This window comes from Nematolebias whitei, chromosome 20, assembly GCF_014905685.2.
Source record: "Nematolebias whitei isolate Nwh7 chromosome 20, NemWhi1, whole genome shotgun sequence".
Lineage (NCBI taxonomy): Eukaryota > Metazoa > Chordata > Actinopteri > Cyprinodontiformes > Rivulidae > Nematolebias > Nematolebias whitei.
In genome coordinates, this window is record NC_056517.1 from 10,006,232 (window position 1) to 10,029,212 (window position 22,981).

Genomic DNA, 22,981 nt, shown 5'->3' on the forward strand with positions numbered 1-22,981 from the left:
TAAATAACAACAGCTATAATAAATAACAACAGTTGTAATAAATAACAACAGCTATAATAAAGAAAAACAGCTATAATAAATAACAACAGCTATAATAAATAACAACAGTTGTAATAAATAACAACAGTTATAATAATTAACAACAGTTGTACTAAATAACAACAGTTATAATAAATAACAACAGTTATAATAAATAACAACAGCTATAATAAATAACAACAGCTATAATAAATAACAACAGTTGTAATAAATAACAACAGCTACAATAATTAACAACAGTTATACTAAATAACAACAGTTATAATAAATAACAACAGTTAAAATAAATAACAACAATTATAATAAATAACAACAGTTATAATAAATAACAACAGCTATAATAAAAAACAACAGCTATAATAAATAACGACAGTTATAATAACTAACAACAGCTATAATAAATAATAACAGTTGTAATAAATAACAACAGTTACAATAAATAACAACAGTTATAATAAATAACAACAGTTATTTTAAATATAACAACAGTTATAATAAATGGCAGAGAGCAGAGTGTTTTTGTTCTGCTCATGCTTTTTCAGCAAAACTAAGAAAATCCAGTCTCCAAAGAGACGTTAGTGGATTTACCAGTTTGGACTAACTGTGATTATGCAGACTCTGCATGCACGATAAATGCAGCTGAGCCCTGCATCAGTGTTGCCAGATAATTTTAAAATGTCTTAATTACTCCCTCTTTTTCTGTGCACATGTTCAACAAACACAACACACACCTCATCTTAGAATATCTTTACTCAGCACATATGACAGTTTAGGTCAAAATACTATCATTTTAAAGAAACAGTACTATAGTTCATCATTTCTTATCTGGCAACCCGACTGAAAGTTTACTACAGTGTTTTCATGTAAACCTGCTAATTTTTTGTTTATTACCCCAGTAAACATTGAACAAACAATAACATTTCCAGAGGTTGTTCAGTGTAAATGGGGTCTTATAGCAAGTACATAATTTTGACTTGGCCATTTGAAAAGGAGCTGCATGATGAAGAAGTCTGGGCACCCCTGCTTTAAGACCTGTCTTGGTCCATATGTGGACTGGTCCATGGTGTGCAGGACCCAAATGCAACACAGTGCCGGTGGTGAAAACTAACAGGAAAATTGGCTGCAACAGTTAGAATGTCTTGGCAACAAAAATATTTGAGAAAATTACAAGAAAAGGCAAATTTTCTGTTTCAGTTTCTCTGAACTCAGTGACCATCAGTGTTTGAAAATCACCATTTTTGTGTTCATGATTGCAAAACAGCTTTTTTTCCCCCAGCGCACATTATTCTGTTGCCCATCTTGACCTGCTTTGTACTCAACTCGACAATCGCCACCCCCGACATTTATGATTTATTCTGCTGGAGTACACTTAGAAATGAAGACAGGCAGATCTGGGCTATTGTTTAATTTTCAAACATGCATCATTGATTTATTTTTTATTCTTTTTAATCTGGACATTTTCTGTCAGAGGTGAACTATAAAAAGTACTAGACACAGAGAAGAGTGAGGTACAGAAGAGTTCCTCAGACACCAGGAAGACAAAACTTCTTGTCTTAAAAGAGTAAATAATAGTTAAAACTCCAGCAGGGTCAATCCGGACCTTGCGTACATCCAGCTGAGATGGCAGCTGACCCATCTGTCTCCTTTCCTCTTACTCAGAGGGGGACTCAGGCGCTACAACAGCACCTGCTTGTGCTCATGGAAGGGTGCTCTGACTCGGACAATATCAGAGGCAAAGCATTTGCCACTCCCATATCTGGATATTTTGTGCATCGCCATATTTACGTTAATTCAAACATGTGCCAAGTTTTGTGATGCTCAACCCACAAGAACAACGTATATGTCATGAAAGGTCAGTTATGCCCAAAGGCAACACCTCCAAGTCTGCCATGATACCCTGTCCACACTCTTTGGCCTTTGGTAGTAAACTGGTCCAAATCTTCCCTTCTTTATTTCAAACATGTACTCTAGCAGATTAAATCATAAATGTGCCAGGAGAGATAGCGAGAAATTGGAAAATGAGGAATGCAAACTTAAAAACTGGGTGTGCTTGAGACGGGTTGGGGGGGGCTTTGCCCACTTCTTCACGTGCTATAAATGTGATGTAGATGCAAGGATATACAACTGAGTCACTGAATATTAGAGACAAACACTGAGAAGTCAGTGAGACAGAACATTTGTGTATCTTTGAGTCACCAGCTAAACGTCTAACAGGCACGACTGTTAGTCAACGGTTGTTTTTCATAAAAGTTGAAGACTGGAAATCCTAACTCAGTCCGTTTTTAGATTTTCTACAATTCTGGAATGTCTTTTGTCACATTATGTCTAAGAATGTTATATTATGTTTTATGTATAGTATTTTGTCTTTATATGTCCCACCTTTAAGACTGAATAAAACCCACAGACCAGTGGGAGATAAATGACGATGAACGTGATGGGTGGTCTACGTTGTGTGTTGACAGATGTATTTCAACAGCACGCTGACCGACTCGTCTAAGCTGCTCAAGCCCCTGCTGGTCTTCTCCTTCATGATTAGTGCCATCATTTGTGGTCTGACCAGGATAATTCAGTACAAGAACCATGCCGTGGACGTTTACCTGGGCTTCCTGCTGGGAGGGGCCATTGCTGTTTACCTGGTAAGAACCTGCCTTACTGCAACGTTCCAGCACGCATTATCTTGGAAAATACGGAAAAATGTTGTTGGGGAAAAGCCCTTATTTATGAAAAGCAAGGAGTTTGTAGATTCCACAGTGAGTACAACTTTTATCTTTAACAAAGCACCGGACTTACAGGACAAGAACACCGATCTCCGATGACTAACTTAAAACAAACGTCTAAAGGGCTAATCTAGGAAAAATCGTGACTTTATCACAGGAATTCAACTACCTAGTGTAGATAATGCTGCTGCACCTGGGGAGGGAACTGAACACAACATATAGCTGATGATAGCTCAAGGGTCTATTTTAGGTCCACTGTTTTTAATCTCTACATGTTGCCTTTGGGGTCCATTTTTAGAAAACACAACATCCCTTTTCACTTCTTTGCTGATGACATTCAGTTGTACCTGCCCATTAAGTCAGACAGGTTACTCCACTGGAACCACTCTTGAACTGTCTAAATTAAAAACATTAAAGTCTGGTTAAAACTAAATTTCCTGAATTTAAATGAAAATAAACTGAAGTCATCAGCTTTGGTAAATTTCATGCCCCTAACACGCTTGGCTTCATACAGCCATACCAGGAATCTGGGGGTTATTTTTGATGGTGCTTTTAAATTAGACAAACAGATAAATTCTTAAATCTTCCAACTAAGACTTATTGCCAAAGTGAAGTCTTGTCTCCCTTTCAGAGACCTTGAAAAGGTGATTCATACTTTAATTGTCTCTCATTTGGACTATTGTAATAATCTCTGCATCGTTTACAAACTGTCCAGAACCAGCAGCTCATCTTTTAACAGCAACTGGAAAATATGAACGCATAACCCCTGTCCTGGCTTCTCTCCACTGACTTCCTGTCCACATCAGGATTGATTTTAAGGTTTTATTGCTTGTTTTTTAAATCTTAAAAAGTCTGGTCCCGTCTTATTTATGTGACCTTTTTAACATCTACACTCCAGAAAGAGCACTCCGGTCTAACAACCAGTTCCTCTTAGAAGTCCCCAGGTCCAAACTTATGTCCAGAGGTGATCAGGCTTTTTTCATCTGCTGCTCCTAAACTGTGAAAAGTTTCATTTAAAGAGTGTTGAGACTTTTAAATCTATGCTCAAGACTCATCTTCATTCTTTGGCATTTGATCCATGCAGAGGCTGAGAACAAGTTAAAGCTGATTTTTTTTCAATTGTATTTAATTGTTAATTTTATGTTTTCTGAGTGGCACATGATGTATTTTTTTTCTTTTTAATTTGACAATTGTAAAGCACTTCGATTAGCTTTTGTTGTTTTGATGTGCTATGGACATAAATTGACATTGATGGAGATAATTACAAAGAAGGAGCAGGGATAGAAAGCAGGAACAGGTAAGCAGCATCAAACTCTAAGGATTCAACACAAGGAACAAACAGAACCTGAAAACTACTATAAAACATGAGAACCAGAATAAGAAAACAAAGAAACCAACACAGAAAAACCAATGAGGAAAACCATTCCTCGCGTTTAGTAAACTCCTTGTTAGGCTTGTGGATTCCTCTAAACCATCTGCTTTAGCTAGTCTTGGTCTCAAGACTGGTCTCAAGACCACTTTTTGATGGTCTTGGTCTTGTCTCGGACTCGATTGAATTTGGTCTTGGTCTTGTCTCGGTCTCGGACATTGAGGACTCGAGATTTTATTTCAAGACCAGTCAAAACCACAACTGTGTAAATATCACTAAATTGCCAGAATATTGTCCAGTTTATTTGTTAACATCTTTGTTTTTATTGGATGCTAAATGTACTGATTCACATCCAAGCAATAACATGACTAATTGCTAAATACATGTTTTTGTTACTGCTGTCACGCCCACCCCCTTTCACTCACACACTTCACTTCCAGTGTTGCCATATTGGGCTGTTTACTGCCAATTGGGTGGTTTTCATTCTGATTTTGCTGGAATCTCTGGGAAGATTTTTGTTTGTTGCATTTTGTCACATATTGTTCAATTATCTTGGTTTGTACTGATGTGCGTTCATGTTCAAACAGTAATTATACTGTAACAATATATTGATTGGGTGGATTTTTGTGTGATGTGGTGATTTTTAACAGATTTTTGGGCTGGAAAACCTCTACTCTATCTGGCAACACTGGTCACTCCAAGAAAGTGAGAAGTGATTGTCTGGGTGCAGGAGAAGGTATCTGCCAAATCATCAGTTATAAAATTTGACCATTTAAATCACAAAGAATATACTTGTAAATATTATCCATTTATGTAACTTTTTAGGTGTATATCTACTACCTCACTGAAACCACTGTGCAACTATATGGTTATCCTTGGTCTTGAGTTCAGATTTATGAAGATTGTTTTGCCACTGCAGTTTTTAAAGGCTTGGCATGTGATGAAACTGCTTCCAGTTTAACAGTTGTGTAATTTTACTGTTGACAGTTAGGCCACTGAATGGCTGATTTCTTTGTTATGTAACTTTGAAAATTTATAAAAGCTGATACATTCATTCAAAAGCAAACTTAAAGTTGCAGTATGTAACTTTTATAAAAAAAAATATATATAATAAAAAAAGTTTATTTTATTTGAGGTCTTGGTCTTGACTTGGTCTCACCTTCCCTTGGTCTTGTCTCGGTACACTCGGGTCTTGACTTGGTCTCGGATTAGGTGGTCTTGAACACAACACTAGTGGCAAGACAAACAGGGATGGCCTAGTGAGCAGCAAATGGTGAGCGGTGCTTTTCACATGTATGAGCAGTAGGGCTATGCATTTTGAAGTCATCGAGTCAATGAATTCCTCAAGCTTTATAAATGCCCTTTGAAGGTTCTTCTCAATTAGAGAACCTGCAAAACAGATATGGGGTGATTTTTGGACCAACTTTGTGGGGACCTGCAGAGAGCAGCAGATGGAGTTGATGAGCAGCAATAAGGGAGTGCAACAATACCTGAGTGGCAATGGGTGCAAATGATTCTTCAATCCATCATTCTCATCACATATGAGAGTCAGTTGGAGCGACTGATAGATCTCACAAGGTACATCCTGGACTCTGTTGTTATAGGTTAACCCAGACAAGCTCACCCACAAGGTCTTAATCAAGTCAAGTCAACTTTATTTATAGAGCACATCTAAAACAGAACCTGTTATCAAAGTGCTTAACAACAACAACAACAATGACAACAACAATCAATGAGAGTAAAATTAAAGAGAAAAAAAATACAATACACTAATAATAATAACTGAAGAATTAATAAAAAGCACTTAAAACATGGGGTCACAGATAAAAAAAACACTAGATCAATTTACACTGTGTGAAATGTCTGCAAGAACAGATGAGTTTTCAGCAGGGATTTGAACTGAGGAAGGGAGGTGGCCTGTTTGATGTGGGGGGCAGGTTGTTCCAGAGTTTGGGGCCCATGACTGAAAAAGCCCAATCTCCTCTGAGCTTCAGTCTTGTTTTAGGAACAGCCAAAAGCAGCTGATCGGATGATCTCAGGACCCGAGAGGGAACGTAAGGTTCCAGTAGCTCAGAGAGGTCACATTCATGTCAAAGATCTCAGCTATTGTGAATGTTTGTGCATTGGTTCTTGTATCCACAGACCCAGACCCCACCTTCATCCTAACACAATCAACACTTCTCACATAGAGGATCAGTGCACTTTCTCCTCCCCAAAGGATCTTTGATGATAAGGTTCTATTTAGCAAGCAGTGGAGACAGGTGCAATGTCTTGCCAACACTTTCTGGCATTGCTGGAGGACAGTATACCTTCTTACCTTACAGAAATGTAGAAGATGGAACAAGGCAGACAGCAATCTTCAGGAGGGTGATGTTGTCATTTTGAAGGACCATCAGACTAAGATGAGTGACTGGCCCATGGGCTTCATAGTCAAAACATTTTCCAGATCTGATGGTAGGGTTAGGAGGGTGGAAATCAAGACAGTTAAAGATGGTTCATGCAAGACCTTTCTACGGCTGGCCTCAAAGTCTGTCCTAACCCTCCCTTGAAATCGGACCTAGTTATTGTTTTAGTTGTTCTCTGCATTCTGTTCTTAATGGTGGCATCTTCCAGATGTCAGGTGGGGAGTGTTTTGACCTGGGGAAACCAGAGACTTTTAGTTCAAATTGCAGCCACTAAATGGTAAATGGTCTGTACTTATATAGCGCCTTTCTATCTTATTGAGATACTCAAAGCGCTTTACACTACAATCTGTGTCCTCGTTTACCCATTCATACAGCACTCTACGAGATCTCTACAAAGCTAATTGAACAAATCATTCTAAAGAGACTAATCAGTGATTTATCACATTCATACACACATTCATGGGACACACATTGGAGGCAATGAGGGGTTCAGTGTGTTGCCCAGGGACACTTCGGCATGTGACTGCTGTGGGGTTCGAACCACCAACTCTTGCTTTGGAGGACGACTGCTCTAACCACTCAGCCACAGCCGCCACTAGATGGTGCTAGTTTGGTATAAACCACGTTTACCTTAAAACTCTATAGCCTGCCATCTTGTTTTTCTATTCATTCTGAGCACATTGTGGAACTGAGCAGTCAGAGATTTTAGACTCATTTTCTTTGAAGGAATCAGTTATTGGAGCATTGTCAGTGAATACAGTATTTTTTAATATTTAACTTTGTGTTAGTGCTTATATTTTGTGTGGATGTTACATTAGGTTGTCTCTTCATTTGTGTTATTTGCTTTGCTAGCAGCTTGCTAGCTGTATTGGTATCCACATTTGTTACATTTGTTAAATGAGTATAATGTGTATAATGACGTTAATATGTACTTTAAAGTGGTTTATCACAGTAATTGTTTACATATTTATGTTATTCTTTTCTTTTCAGTTTTACCCTATTCTCTTGCTGTCAGTGCTAATCAGTGGTGGACATTGACTACACTGTGTGGAAGGAGTCATGTCTGTCTAATTAAATAAATGAGACTCTCTGAAGAGGGTAGAGCAGGTGTACTGCTGGTTTGCTTAGCCTTAATAATGTGGATGACATCACAACATTCTGCCTGGTTGAAACTAAACCATGATACTTTAAGTGGAGGTGAACTTGTGCGACAAATAATAAGGGCAAATAGTGGGAGCTAAGAGTTCAATATCTGCCAAGTCTGAGAATACACCACAGATGACATGTGACATCACGAGTGCGCAGCATGGCTGCACTGATGGGAGCTTTACTTCAACTCGATCTTTTTTTTGTTCCTGTTGTTCTTGTTTTAATCGTTATTGTACTTACAATGCATGCTCACGCTATGGATATGACCACAACACACTTGTCGAGTTTTGTGTGTCGCTGCCTTGCCATCATGCCATCATGCCGTCCTGCCATCGTGGTTCAATTCCCAATCCCATTCAACCTTGGGCTCAGGCTCCAGCCTGTCATGGTGGCCATCTCCATGATCCTCCATCTGCCTGCATGGACCGAACTCTACGAATCTGTTCGGCTCCACAGAAAAAGCCTTGGATGTTCTCTGTCTGCTGGACCCGGTTCTGGAGGACAGTCTGGGAGGGCAGCTGCTGTGATCATTATTATCATCAAGCTGCTAGCTGGACCTGCTAATGCTGCTAATGCTGCTAACGCTGCTAGCGTGATCCTCCATCTGCCTGCACGGACCGAACTCTACTGACCCGTTCGGTTCTGCGGGGAAACCTGGGATGTTCTCTGTCTACTGGACCCGTTTCTGGGCTGTGGTTTGTGAGGGCAGCTGCTGCGGTCCTTATTACCATCAAGCTGCTGACCGGAGCAGTTAACAAGACCTTATAAGCTGCTAACAAGACCATGCCGCTAACAGAACACAACAATGATGTTGAAAGAACCTCACTGCTAAACGTATCACACTGTAGATGTATTTCTTTTTTAACTTTGGCATCTTGTTTTTTTGTTGTTGTTGTTGTTGTTTTTTTTTTGGGGGGGGGGGGGTATTTTAGTAGTATTTTTCAAAAGTTTTTTAGTATTTTAGTAGTATTTTTCAAAAGTTTTTTAGTATTTTAGTAGCATTTTTCAGTATGTTTTTAGTATTTTTGCTGCATGCTTTGGTATTTCTTGCTGTTGTTTTGTTGTTGTTTTTGGCAAGTCGAGACAGTTCTTCTTGTCCTAAGCATTTCATTGCACTGTTGACCTTGTGTTAATTTTGCATATGATAAATAAACCTAACCTGAACCTGAACGAGGTCATTCATGACCACAGTTGTCCCTAGATATGCACAATAGAAATACAAAGAAATAAGAGTATGTCAGAAGCATACTAGAACTGCAAACATAAGACAAAAAGGTTGCCTGCTATCCCTTTCAAGGGATTTTCAAGCTTGTTTTCCATTTTTCCCTTTCAAGCTTTTCATCTTTGAAAAGAAGTTGTGAATAAGATTTTCATTTTTGGTTTATGCAAAACAATTGTTTGAATCTAAACTTATCACAAATACACAAATCAAGAAAAATCAGCAAAAATAGTATCAATGCCAAAGTTTTTTCTTTTTCTGTTTACCACTTCATGAACAAACACATTAGAGCAACACCTAAAGGAATAATATTTCTGTTTTCTGTGTTTTCAGGGTTTGTATGCTGTTGGAAATTTTCAGTCTAGCGATGAGACCAGCAGCAAGCCTCCTTCCCTCGTGCATCAGCCACCCTGCCCACTGCCCCATGTAACTCAGGAGGCTGTCCTGCACCACCTGCAGATGAAAGCATGCATGGCACCTGAGCCCGGCATACCCACCTCCCATTCTGAAGGCCTCCTCCATCGAGGTCTTCAGCAACAGAGGCCCGAAGACAGCCTAAAACGTTCTGGTGCCAACGTGGAAGTGATTTCCTCTCGTAGCCCTCCAAGTAAGGATGCCATAATGACTTTTAGCCACACACTCCCCAGGGTTCACACTCCTCAGGCCATAGCAGCATATGAGGAAGCTGCCAGGCGCCATGCTGCCACTCTGCATCATGCCTCCATGGACTCCAGCCGCTCCAAACAACTTCTCTCTCAATGGAAAAGCAAGAACAACAGTCACAAGTGCTCCATGAATGTCCCAGATTCCATCTCCTCCTCTGTAGATTCATCATCAGGCCAGTCCTCTCAGCACCCCCATCATGGCAGCATGGAACTCCGATCCAGCTCTGAACCATCAGCTGGTGGTCTTAATGGGGTCCTTGATAGTCATGCATACTTGTCCAGGCTGCCAACAGGTTCTAGTACCACCTTGCCTAGCAACTGTAGTGGCATCACTGGAGGGGCCAGGATATCCATGCAGCCTAGACCAGGGTCTTCTCAGCTTGTCCACATACCAGAAGAGGCCCATGAACTTTACACTTCCCAAAGAAATATGGAGGTAGGAGGAAGTGAGTTAATGTCAACAGGAAATAGCACCATTCAGGCTAACTGGCAAAAAGCAGCTGAGAGGACTGCAGCTTATAGAACTAATGAAAACATGCAGAACAACCAGCCACGACTCATGCAAGTCATTGCCATGTCCAAGCAGCAGGGGCTTCTCCAAACCCACTCCAAAAGCTTAGATGAAAGCAGCATGGGCTGCAATGCTAACGGTAATTGCCAAAGTGCTGCTAGATGCAGGGCGTTAACTGATCAAGATCCTTCCATCACCACGGGGCCCAGCTCACTGGGCAGCACCACAGGCAGCATTTCAGGAAGCACCGGAGCAATTGTCAGAATAGAGGCACACCCTGAAAACAACAGACCAGTAATTCAAGCTCCATCTACTGATGGGAGTGGATCGTGGAGGTGGAGGTCCCTGGATCATGGCACTGGAGTTGGCGGAAGCACAGGAACTAGTTGTGTTGGATCAGGTGCAGGACCTGGGAGTGTGAGGCAGTCCTTTGAGCACACTGACCTAAACCTGGACACGGAAAGCTCTGACTCAAGACATGGGTCAATTGACAGAAAACGCAGCAATCACATTGTTACCACAACTTCCACTGTTGGTACTTCACCCATCGTCACTGTTCACACCCAGAATATAACACAGTCAGAGCAGAGGCTCCACCCCCAGGGCCTCTCTACCATCAGGGTCACTCCAGGAGATGGTAATGTTTCAGGAGCAGATGGAGGCGGTGGAGATTCTGCCTCAGAGGTACCTTCGGTTGCTTCCAGTCGTGAGTCAACGCTGCGACGAAAAAGCAACATGATCCTGATCCCGGAACGAGCCAACAGTCCCGACAATGCCAGGAACATTTTCTACAAGGGAACGTCCATCGCTCCTGCTTTTAAAGACTAAAACACAATGAGACCATACAATGTAGCAGATAAGGTGGAGCCAGGCAGTTCTCACGAACCATCAAATTATATCGATTTAAAAGCAAAGTTTTGATGTAGCATGATTTTTGTACATGTTTACACTAAAGCACAACCGTTTACATGTTGTAGAGATCACTGTGTACTCTGTGCTCACTCCTAAGAGAACCTGTTGTAATGTGCCCGGTGTTTTTGAGGACAGAATCACCTTTTCTATTGAGTAAAGTGTTTTGGATTAAAGAAAAGTGCAGTTGCATTTAAAGAGAACAGAGCAACTTATCGTGACATAGCTGTGAAACCAACGTTTACTTCCCAGTTTTGTACATAATGTGTGTCAGGAGGCAGTGCTACACCAGCTAATACTATTTATGTTATATAAACATATAATCTGAATAGTAAAAAAATAATAATTTTCAAAGAGGTACTACTATTACAATAGGTTGTCAGAGATGTTTTTCTGTAACACGTCTCTAAAAAGAGACTTTTTGAACCTTAAGTGTGCTTAGCCATTATCCTGTAGCTACAAAGTCCAATTAGCTATAAGTTGCACTGAAATAAGCATTTATATCCTGTTTATATATCTATTTTTGACATCCACGTCAATCAGTTCATGCAGCACAAAAAGTTATCTTTATACTCGAAATGTAGTTCATTTGATTTGTTTTTACTGAATCTGAGAGATCTCTGTCAGTTTAAAAACTGTTTCTTTGAAATTTCAAAGAAACACTTCACATTTTGTGTGCTAACAACAACAGAGTTGGAGTAAGTTTTAGTTTAAAGAGGTATCGTGACCATTTTGAAGTGATGTTTTGGCAGGACTGACGAGCTGACAGCTGGTCTGAGTGAGCTCAGGACCAAAGTGAATCGCTGCTTTCTTAAAACAGATATAAACTACGTTTCATAGCAGTTCATGAAAACACTTGTTTTTATCTTGACATTACCGTCAGTTTTGCACAACCTTACTTGGGCAGAATATAAATCAAATTCCTGCAGAAAGGGACCCAGGTGAGACAGGAAGTGTTACAGGAAGCTGCTGCTGCCGTTATAAACATCATAATTCAATGGCAAAGTGAAATGAACAGAGATGAGACAGGCGTTCTAAATAATTTCATGACTCCACGTTATTCCTGGCTCTAACTGGGCTAGCTTGTCAGTCCTGTCAGACCCAAACTGTTTCCTCATACTGATAAGTTGTTAAAGTCAGGTCATTTTTGTTCTGTCAGATGTTCTGTTGCATCACAGAGGAAGGAGAGAAGCCTTCATCCAGGCGAGGCTAAAGGCTAGCACAATGAGTGTCAGGGGTTTTTTTACATTGTGTTTTTTAAGCTTTTAAAACAAACCTCCCATTAACAAAATACTGCTGTGAAAGAATGATCTCATTTTAAAATTCTCCACCTTAGCACAGATGTGGGCAATGTATGGCTCGAGGGTCAAAAGTGGCCCTTGGACAATCTCCATCCAGCCGCAAAATTCTTAATTGAAAATAAATAAATGTATCAATCTGCATTTCATCAATAAAACTTAGGCAGTTTAAATCAAACATCTTGGACAAACACGTCAAAATCCTCCAGCTTGACTGTCTAAAGTTGTGACTGCATATCTAAACTGAACTTAAAGACTCCAAAAAGCAAACATAAAACTTTTTTATGCATATTTAGGCCAAGTAGCAGTTTACAGAAAGTATGTTTAATAGTCCTAAATAATGATAGACGCGTTTATCAAACATGCCAACTACGCTACAACAAGAAAAAGGCTGAAAAAAGTCTCCCGGATTATTTGTCTTAAACAACATTTATTTTCCAATTCTTGAAGCTGCCTTTAGTTTGCTTTATTTATCACGATTTAGTCAAATGCTAACATTTCTGCTTCTATCAGGTCTTTTCAATTTTATTTCTTTTAGACAAGCTGCATGTTCACTTTTAAAAACCACTTACTGAAGTAATATTCGTAAAAATAAAATAAAACGAAACGTTTTGAACAAAAATGAAAGTTTAAGCAATATGCACATCGGCGTCACAACCATTATATGTGAAGGGGACGCGTTCCCCCCCACATTAAAAAAAGTTTATTTTGGCCCCCCCCCCCCCCACACACACACACACACACACATTTACCATGAAACATTAGTTCAGTCGGCGCAGTTTCTCTTTCTTTGTGAACAAATCCATTCCACTTGATTAATAGGAGAATACTCAAACCACTAAAATTCCACTCCAGGTTTTCCTGGTTACCTACAACTCTCCAGCAGCAGCAGTGTTTCTCCTCTGTGTCTCCTGCCAAGCTCACAGGTGGAGGAGGTGGAGGCACCTTCGTGTTGCTGGCTCGCCAGCTCAGTTGTTGACCAGTGGGGTTGATGATAAACATATATACACGTTAGGATGCTTGAGAGAAGTGGAGCGCTACATCTGTAGCATCTTAGCTTAGTGCTAAGATAAGTGTAAGACGCTGTGTGTTCAGGTGCATTAAAGTTGAAATGGTTTTAAAACCTCACACCTTATTGTGAGAAACTAACTTTAGATGAGCAGTGTTGAACACAAGTAAAAACGTCCAGTGGTGAAGTTATTTTTAATTTCTATATAAACGCAAATAGTGCTGATCTGAGGCTGTATGTTAAAGTGTATTAAAGTTAAAATTTCTTTAAAACTCACAGCTGAATTTACACAAACTTGGTGAGCAATGTGCTTTAAATGTGTGGAATCAAAGTAAGGAAATCTAGGTGAAATGTTGCTTTTTTATACACTAGTACACATACCATCAGTGCCCCCCCCCCCCCCCACACACACACACACACTACAGATACTTCTGATGCCAGTGAATATGCAGACGATATATTAAAATAAATACATTTTTGCATTTATGCCTTTCAGCTAAAACAAGAATAATAGTTTTTTTTTTATCAGTAAATTGGTATCAAATGAAATCAGAAGTGGCAGAAAAGTAGGTGAGCATAGGGCAGGACATGTACAAAGCTTGTGGTGTGATGTGCAGTAGGAGTGTCAGATAAGATTCAGGTACCCTGAGACCCATCTGGTTTAAAATGTTGATGGATGATTAACAAACGAGGACAGACAGGAATATTTGAGGACTTTAACATTTGCTGAGGACACTCATCTGTGATACTGGGGAGTAGGTGGAAGAGAGTCCAGAGAGGTAAAGGAACAAAAGTCGTTAAAATATGCATTTTTTCTTAAGCAAAATACACTAAATAAACCTTTTCTTTAGCTTCTGGGAAGTACTGGGTTATTTTCATACTATGAGTGTATAACATTTAGGGGCAGTTTAAACCCTGGTTATTAGCGTGGATAAAGACAGTCTGCAGGTTTTGATTGACATCAAGGTTATTCATACTGACTACTGAAAACTAATTGACAGGGCACACACAAAAAGGTTAAATCATGTCTTCTGGACAGTTTCTTTTAATTGACAGAACATCACTTAAAAAAATCCTGATTATCTTTTTTAGCACGTTTTCCAGAGACTGTCTCTCCCAAATGAACAGATTATTTCTTTAAACTGACATGTTTTGACTGAAGTAAAGTACTCCTACAGCAGCTAAACGTAGTCATCAAATACTTTTTGGTGCCAAATTTGTTTTCTAAACCAAAAAAAAAAGGCAAAAGCACATTTGTGTCAACAATAATCACATCTCTTCCAAAAGTGTCAAAAATAGGTACAAATGTATTTATTAAAAACACAAATATTTGTATAGGTCCTTTAAAGCAGATTGCTGTTTCTCACTGTGCTAATTAATAACTTTATTTTTAACCTACATTTACAGCTGGTTGTGTAGCATTTTTAAACTAACTACAATTTTCTCCTGAACTTATTTGTAAAATAAAAAATGGAATCAACACTTAAATGAAGCAAAACATGCAACTTGTTTTTCTGAAGCTTTACCAAATGAACTGTTACATTTAGTACTTTATGTAGCTAAGTCATCAAATAACCATAATTTTGAGATTTAAAATTATCTACCCATGTGTGAGCTGTGGCAGCAGAAAAAGTACATCTTGACAGAATTGACTAACTTTTCATAGTAAAACAAAATTAACACAATATGTATTTATTTGTACAGCAATACTATGTTGAATTATTAGTGATTATTTTGTAAACCCAGAAACAGAAGCATGATTTTATATTATGTATCACAAGATTTGTAACGTGCTTTTATTGAAATTTACAGTTTGGTATCTTTCTGTTGTTTCACAACGAGTGTCAAATGACAATCTTTGTATCTATGTACTGTTTCCTCATGGTTTACAATAATTTTATATATTTGGAATGTGTACATGTTAAGAAATATTATTAAAAATAGCTGTTATAAATAATGAATACGCCAGAAAGAAGATAGATACAATATTTTCTAAGTAATCAATGATGAAAAATATTTTATTTCAGTTCTGTCAGTTTATTGTTGTCACTAAAGTCCATGGATTGACTTTAAAACGTCATAAAAATATTTTGTTTATTCTGAAAAGCCAAGAAGAGTTAGTCGCTCTTAGCCCATCTGCAGTTTAAAAATGAATTAACTCGGTTGTTGTTCTTGTTGATGATGATTTTGTTCTTTTGAAACTTCCTGTCAGAAACTAACTTCACACATGTCTGAAGCCTGTGTCTCACTGTGCTGTCAATGTTGGACATAAGTTGGACACTTGATGGTAAACAGCGTCCCAAAATGTCTCAAAACACCCGCGGGCACCTGTTTCTTTGCGTGAGTTGCAGAAGTTTAAAATCTGAACACGTTTAAAAAATTTGTGCAACTAATTTCGTCTCAGAGATTTTGTGGGCGTCCTCCAACACTTCTCAGGTTTGTCCTGATGCTTGCTCGAAAAATCTAAGCAGGCTGAGTCTGGTCCTCTGGGTGGATTCTTCTTGTTGAAACGTTTGGTCTTTTATCCAAAAGACTTCTTCAGTCTGAAACTCCACAAGAAAACTTGGTCTTATAAACAGCTCCTTGTCATAATGGACCAGCCAGAACTGTTCACATGCAAAAGGAGGACTATCAGCCTCACAATAGATCATTAGAGTCTTAACAATGTCATAGTGGACCACTTGAGAGAGACGTGAAGGAAGCCATCTTTGTGAAGAGAAACCTTCCATCATTAAACAGGACCTCCGTGTCCAACTGTCCTCTTCTTATAATGCTTTTATCGCTAGTATCACTCAGCCCTCTGTGAAAAGCAAGGGGCCATCAGAGCACCAATGATCTATTGTTGGGCTGATGCTCCTCCTTTATCACGTGAACGGCTAGAGCTATTTATAAGACTGAGTTTCTTGCAGGGTTTCAGACTGAAGAAGTCCTTTGGATAAAAGACCAAACGTTTCAACAAAGAAGAATCCGTCCAGAGGACCTGACTCAACCTGGTTAGACTTCTCAAGTTTGTCTCAAAACCACGCCAGGGACAAGTTTGGACATGTGAACATGTCCTCTGTGTCGTCTGACAGAAAACATGTCCAGCTCGTCATTTCTAAAGTCTACTCCATTGGAAGGAGTAATAGTGGTGCTTCAAGATACTAACGTCAAGTACCTGTACTTGTACGCATAAAAACACGGCGGTACTTCAAAACAGTACCACTTGTATGCTTGGTGACATCATTTCCTCATTGACTTTGCAAGAAACCGAGGACAACAAATAAAAAAATGTCCCTAGTTTGTAGATGTTTTAAGATAAACACAGGAGATGTTAAGACACTGCTTGCTGTATCCTTGATTAAATAAACGTGTTTCTAAAGTCATTGTGAATAACACTTTAACTACTCGGTATAGGTACTTAGTTTTGGTAGGTACCAAACTGAAATACTTGTACTTGGTCTGAAAAAAATAAGCTGGTATCAGGATACCCCTAATGAATCATAAATGTGGGGCAGCTGCCGGTGCATTGTTTGGAGAGACATAGTGAAATAATGTGCACAGCCAACAGAACAGTTTCACACTCTCACATAAAAACAAGAAACTGGCCTCACAAAATGCAACTCCACAACTCACCTGTTGTTTAGTGAGAGTATAAGAGAAATGTGTTTGTTTTCTCACAGTTGTGAGTTGCCAACTATTGTTCATGCGCTGCAGCCCAGTGAGATGCTGCCTCACGTTAAACAGCAATAACAAAAGTCACCGTAGCATCAAAAAGCCCATTATGGCTTTTAAAGTTCTGTCACAGAGAACCAATGCAGATCTGTCACTGAAACATACACTTTAATGTGATGTTAGTTGAATATTTGTATTTCAAACAAACAAATCAGCAAATAAAAGAATTAAAACAAATACTGCAGTTTTTCCTATTTTGAATAAAAGTTTCCGTTTCTTCACTAAAACCAGACCAAGATAACAATAAACATTTTTTTAATGACAAAAATGTACGGAAAAGGATTAGAGCCACAGTAAAAAAAAAAAAATTGAGATTAAATGTCATAATTCTGATAAAAGTCAGAACTTGAAAGAAATGAATACATTTTCACCACTCTGATCCTCTTCTGTAAATATGTCCATTTGTTGAAAATGTATGCAGGGCCGGAGTGGGACTCATTTTCAGTCCTGGAGTTTCATGCATCAAAGTGACCCACTTTAGACCACGACCGATTATTATTAAAATCATGTAATTATAAGCTTACATCAGGGGTCATTCTAGAATCTGCCATTTAGGGGCGCTTTAGCCCCCAGTGCTGACAATGGCTCTTGGCTTGAACAATGCGATGACCATTGGTGTTAGAAGCATTTTTAATGTGGCGGGGGAGACACACTGGGGGGCTTCTGGGGGTCCTCCCCTAGAAATTTTAATTAAAGTAGATGCCATTTCCTGCATTCTGGTGTATTTTAATGGGTTGTTAAACATCTAGTTTTACCTACATAAGTAATAACTTGATTCAATAACTATTTTAGAGTTAATGGCACAACAAAAAGTAGCCTGACCAACAGCTCTCCTTGTGTGAATAGAGCACGCTCTGCTTCCCTTGCGCATCCTAGTCACAGTCTAAGAAACACAGTGTAGCCTAAGTTAACTTTTAGGGGAAAAAAACACTAGTCAATATGAAACAATAATAATAATCCCTCCTTCTTACCAATGGCCTAGCATGAAGCAATATGATCATCATCCATCATGTTTATTAGTAGCTTAAAATACCTAATTAAAGCTCCAGTAAAAGGCTAGGTCTACTGTTACCCATTTGTAAGGTCAAGAAACAAACATGTAGCATTAACACAGTATGAACAACATTCAGGAATTGTTTCTATAAAAACATTATCAAATATTATACATGAATGGTAAGATCGCTTCGCCCACAAGGAAATGTAACACAGGGTGAGCTAACCTCAGACAAACTAACAAACAAAGATTGTAATGGTGGAGGTAGTGAAACTCATGGTGTTACCTGAGGCATTTAGTGAGGCATTTCTGCCTTATCAGCCAAAATTAAGGCAAAGAAGACAGGCAATAAATGAATAAATTCTAAGCTACTAATAACTTTAAACAGTTACGTGCAATCAGTGACGTGCAATCAGTGACGTTCAGTCAGGGGAGGCAATGCCGCACCTGTCTTAATGACAAGTAAAATACTAACAATGATAAGAGAAAATACATTTGACCACTGACTGTTCTATAAAAATGTTTTATAAAACTGTTTTCTGAATTATTTCAACATTTCAGTGGTCAAAATTGCAGAATTTACGCATTGTTTGTTCAAACATGGAACACATGCGCTGGGTGAGGCAGTGTAGTGCTCTGGTGGCGCTGTGTCATATACATCAAATGAAGTAGACAGTTGGAGCATGCCCAATGCTGCTGTCTCTCTTTATATCACCAATATACATGTTTGATTACATGTGTTGCACATGCTGATGTTCTACAGTCTGTCTAATATATTCAATTAATGTGTGTGGCATATTTCTTCTTTCTAATTGGTCGTAATGCATGCTGAAAATTCAGAGGCGAGGCAGAATATACCTTGCCGCACCGATAGGGGGCAGTCCTGCCCCTTAGGGACAATGAAGCAGGTGCATTCTCTGTGCGTTCTTCTGTTATGCAGAGGAGCAGGGGTGACGCAGATGGTACACTCATTTAAATTTGTTTAGACAAAATGGAAGATCATATATCAAAACTAAAGGATTTTTCTAAACTACATTTTCAGTCGAAACATAAGGTATTAGAGAGGGGAAGAAAGAAAAAGAATGAAAAGATAATCCAAAAAAAGTTAAATCTGGTCCTCTGGACATTCAAAAAACAAAACAAAGCAAAACAACAAAAAATGTGGAAACGTTTCATTTTTCATTCGAAAGACTTCTTCAGTCTGAGGTGCTGTATTCAGCTCAGTCTCTTAAATAGCACCTTCTCAGAGTGGATCAACCAGTTTTGCTGCTGACCACCAAAACCAGCTGCTCACATGATCAAGAAGGACCATCAGCCTAACAATGGATCATTAGCACACTGATGGCTGTTTACTATTCACAGAGGGCTGAGTGATACTAGCAATAACAACATTGTAAGAGGGGGACAGTTGAACACGGAGGCCTCCACCCCTGTTTAATGATGGACGATTTCTTTTCACAAAAAGTGCCTCCTTTACTCCTCTCTCAAACCATAGTTCTTCTCTATCCAGGATGTGAACATCTTCATCCCTGAAAGAGTGACCGCTGGCCTGGAGATGAGTGTAGATCACAGAGTCCTGGCCTGATGATGTTGATCTTCTGTCCTGGGCCATCCTTTTGGCCAGTGGCTGTTTTGTTTCCCTGATGTAAGACTGATCACAGCCCTCCTGACACTGAACAGCATACACAACATTACTCTGTTTGTGCCGGGGGACTGGATCTTTGGGATGAACCAGTCTTTGCCGTAATGTATTTTGGGGTTTAAAAGCCACTGGGACTTTGTGTTTAGAAAATAAACATCTCAGTTTCTCTGATACTCCCTCAACATATGGAATGACCACTGGTCTGGGTTCCTCCTTTTCACCTGATGGCTGACTGGAGTCCTGTTTGGGTTTCTTCTCTGCTTTCAGGAAGGCCCAGTGAGGATATTCGCATTGCTCTACAGCCTGTCTTGTGTGGGATTTCTCCTTTTGCCTGGCTCCTGAGTTAGTGGGGACGCAGTCTGCTCTGTGGTACAGAGTCCCGATGACTCCTCACTTGTGCTCCAAAGGGTGATGGGAGTCAAATTGCAAATACTGGTCTGTGTGGGTGGGTTTGCGATACACCTCAGTTTGCAAATGTCCTTTATCAGAGACTGAGACCTCACAGTCCAAGAAAGCCAACTTGCCATTTTTTACATCTTCTCGTGTGAACTTGATGTATTTATCCACAGAGTTGATGTGGTCAGTAAAATGTTGGACTTCCTGAGATTTAATTTTAACCCAGGTGTCGTCAACATACCTGAACCAATGACTTGGTGGTGTCCCTGAAAAGGACGTCAAGGCTCTCTTTTCTACCTCCTCCTGTACAGGTTGGCCACAATAGGAGAAACTGGAGACCCCATAGCACACCCATGTTTTTGCCTATAATATTGCTCCCCATATGTGAAGTAGGTTGACTGCAGGCACAGTTTCAAGAGTTGACACAGTTTTTCTGTGGAAAGCGTGGTCCTGCTGCTCAGAGTGGTGTCTGATTTTAATCTTAAACTGACCACCTCTACTGTATCATCAACAGGAATGCATGTAAAGAGTGATGTGACATCAAAAGAGACCATTGTTTCATCAGTCTCCATGATGACATCCCTCACCTTATCCACAAAGTCCATGGTGTTCTGTATGTGATGTTCTGAACTGCCAACTAAAGGGATGAGTACAGACGCCAGATAAAAATAAAAGGATAAATTTATTAATTAAATTTATTTGATAGGGACTGACATACAATAATATAGACAAACTGAATAAAGCAGCAGTCCCATGCCTGTATCATGGTGCTTATAGCGTGAGCTAATTTGGAGCACTTGTCTCCAGATGGGCTTTTATAAACAGAATATCTATAGCTCCTTTTCCATAGTCCCTCTTCAGCCCTGTTTGACTCAGTTCTGTACGGTTTTGAGCTCTTTCCCAATATCACTTTTTCATGTAACTGGCCTCTTTTTTAGTCCCTTCTTCTCTGGGGTACCAAGCGAGCCAAGCCGGCACCAAAATGTCACGTCAAAACACTGTCGATCACTGATGGTCAGGGGGTAGTCACTAGAGAGGTTTGAGAATTTTTTCAAAACACTCGATCTGCCATTTGCAATTACCGTTGTTCAAAATCGAGGAGTGATTGGACCTATTTTTAAGATTTTAAAAACAATAATGACAACACCATGGTCTAATGCTGAAGTGCAGGCGTTTTTTGTGCTTGGTGGCCAACGACAAAATTCAGAGTGAGCTAGATGGAGCTCTGCTGGTCCCTGACTTGCACTGTTCCTCTCTACCGGAGCCTCCGAACCCCCTCAGGCCATCATCTCCCCGGCTAGGAGCTCCGCTGGTTGCCTCAGCCAGACACTCCTTCAGCGCCGGGACATTACACTATCTATGGTAATGTAATGGACAGCCTCTAGACTGCCTACAAACATTTTACTACTAAGACTTGTTTCTTGTGATCTCCCTACAGTTGACTTCTAAGTCTTGGATTTTTATCGTCTTCCTAGGCATCTGTGCTCCTTGTGTTTTGCTACTTGTCAAGATCTTGTCCCGACTGCTCTCTGCCTTCACCCTGAGGAACCTGCCACCTTCACTACTAACCTGATCCTCTCTCCAACGGTACTCACCTGTTTTCAACTAAGGAACCTCCTGGAACCAGAACCTCACAGCCCTCTCCTCGAATTCCATTTACAAGAAAAATACTTTTCAGTAAGACGATCATCTACTCTGTCTTATGAAAGATGATTCTAAACTCAACTCAATACTCACCGTGTCTCCTCTTTCTTTTCAGCCACTCGAACCCTCACCTGTAAATAAAAACATTTATTTTCTTATACTCTGTATCTGTCTCTTGTTCGGTCCATGGCTTTGGGTCTTAGCACTACTAAAATCCTGTTAGAATGTCCCGGCCTAACCGACCCTCAAGGCGAGACTGAACAAGCAAAACTACAGCAAGATTGCGACTCCCCTTACTCAACTGACCTCCAACTTAAGAAAGTTCTCCTAGACTCCTGATGCAGACAGAGCTTTCAAGAGTTAAAATACCTCTTTTCGTCTGCTCCCATCCTCGCCCACCCTGACACGAACAAACAATTTATCGTGGAGGTAGACGTTTCAGATTCAGGAGTGGGGGCCGTGTTGTCTCAGAGAACCTCTGAGGATGGAAAATTACTCCCATGTGCGTTCTTCTACCGACATCTTTCGCCCGCTGAGTAAAATTATGACGTAGGTAACAGGGAACTGTTGGCTATCAAACTAGCCCTTGAAGAATGGAGACACTGGCTGGAGGGAGCCAAACTACCATTCATCATTTGGATTGATCACAAAAATCTGGCATATATTCAGGGAGCAAAAAGATTGAATGCTAGACAAGCCAGGTGGTCACTCTTCTTCGCACGGTTTAACTTTTTTATCACCTATATCCCAGGATCTTGCAATGTTAAACTTGATGCTCTCTCTTGCCAGTTTTCCTCCACAGAGACACCACAGAGACTCCCGATACATCAGTAAGCATCTTACCTGTATCTTATACTGTGGACATCATGTCCTGGTCGATTGAAAGATACATTAAGGAGGCACAGCAGACTGAACCAGATCCTGGCACAGGCCCTCAGGGGAAAATGTTCATGCCGGCAACAGTGGTCAGCAAGGTACTCAACTGGCTCCACACAACAAAATTCACTTGTCATCACACGCATGCTACACCTTGCTAAACAACATTTCTGGTGGCCAAGCATGACCAAGGATGTCAGAGATTTTGTTTCTGCTTGTCCAACATGTGCTCACAACAAAAATAACAACAAACCACCTACAGGTCTTCTCCTTCCCCTGCCATCCCCAAATCGCCCATGGTCTCATATAGCCCTGGACTTCATCACTGGCCTACCTCCGTCTTTAGGCATTACTACTATCTGCACTGTTATTGATTGATTTTCTAAAGCCGCTCACTTCATTCCTTTGACAAAACTTCCTTCTGC

At 39.9% G+C, this 22,981-nt stretch overlaps 1 protein-coding gene across 1 annotated transcript in view; it reads left to right on the forward strand.

Annotated features, from left to right (window-relative positions):
- Positions 1 to 11,254, forward strand: part of LOC119426830 (2-lysophosphatidate phosphatase PLPPR4) — a 39,717-nt gene extending 28,463 nt beyond the window's left edge. The window contains exons 7-8 of the mRNA XM_037694413.1: positions 2,502 to 2,675; positions 9,232 to 11,254. Of these exons, the coding sequence (XP_037550341.1) occupies positions 2,502 to 2,675; positions 9,232 to 10,902 (1,845 nt within the window). The 3' untranslated portion in view covers positions 10,903 to 11,254. The remainder of the gene's footprint in view (positions 1 to 2,501; positions 2,676 to 9,231) is intronic.
- Positions 11,255 to 22,981: the final 11,727 nt, after the last annotated feature.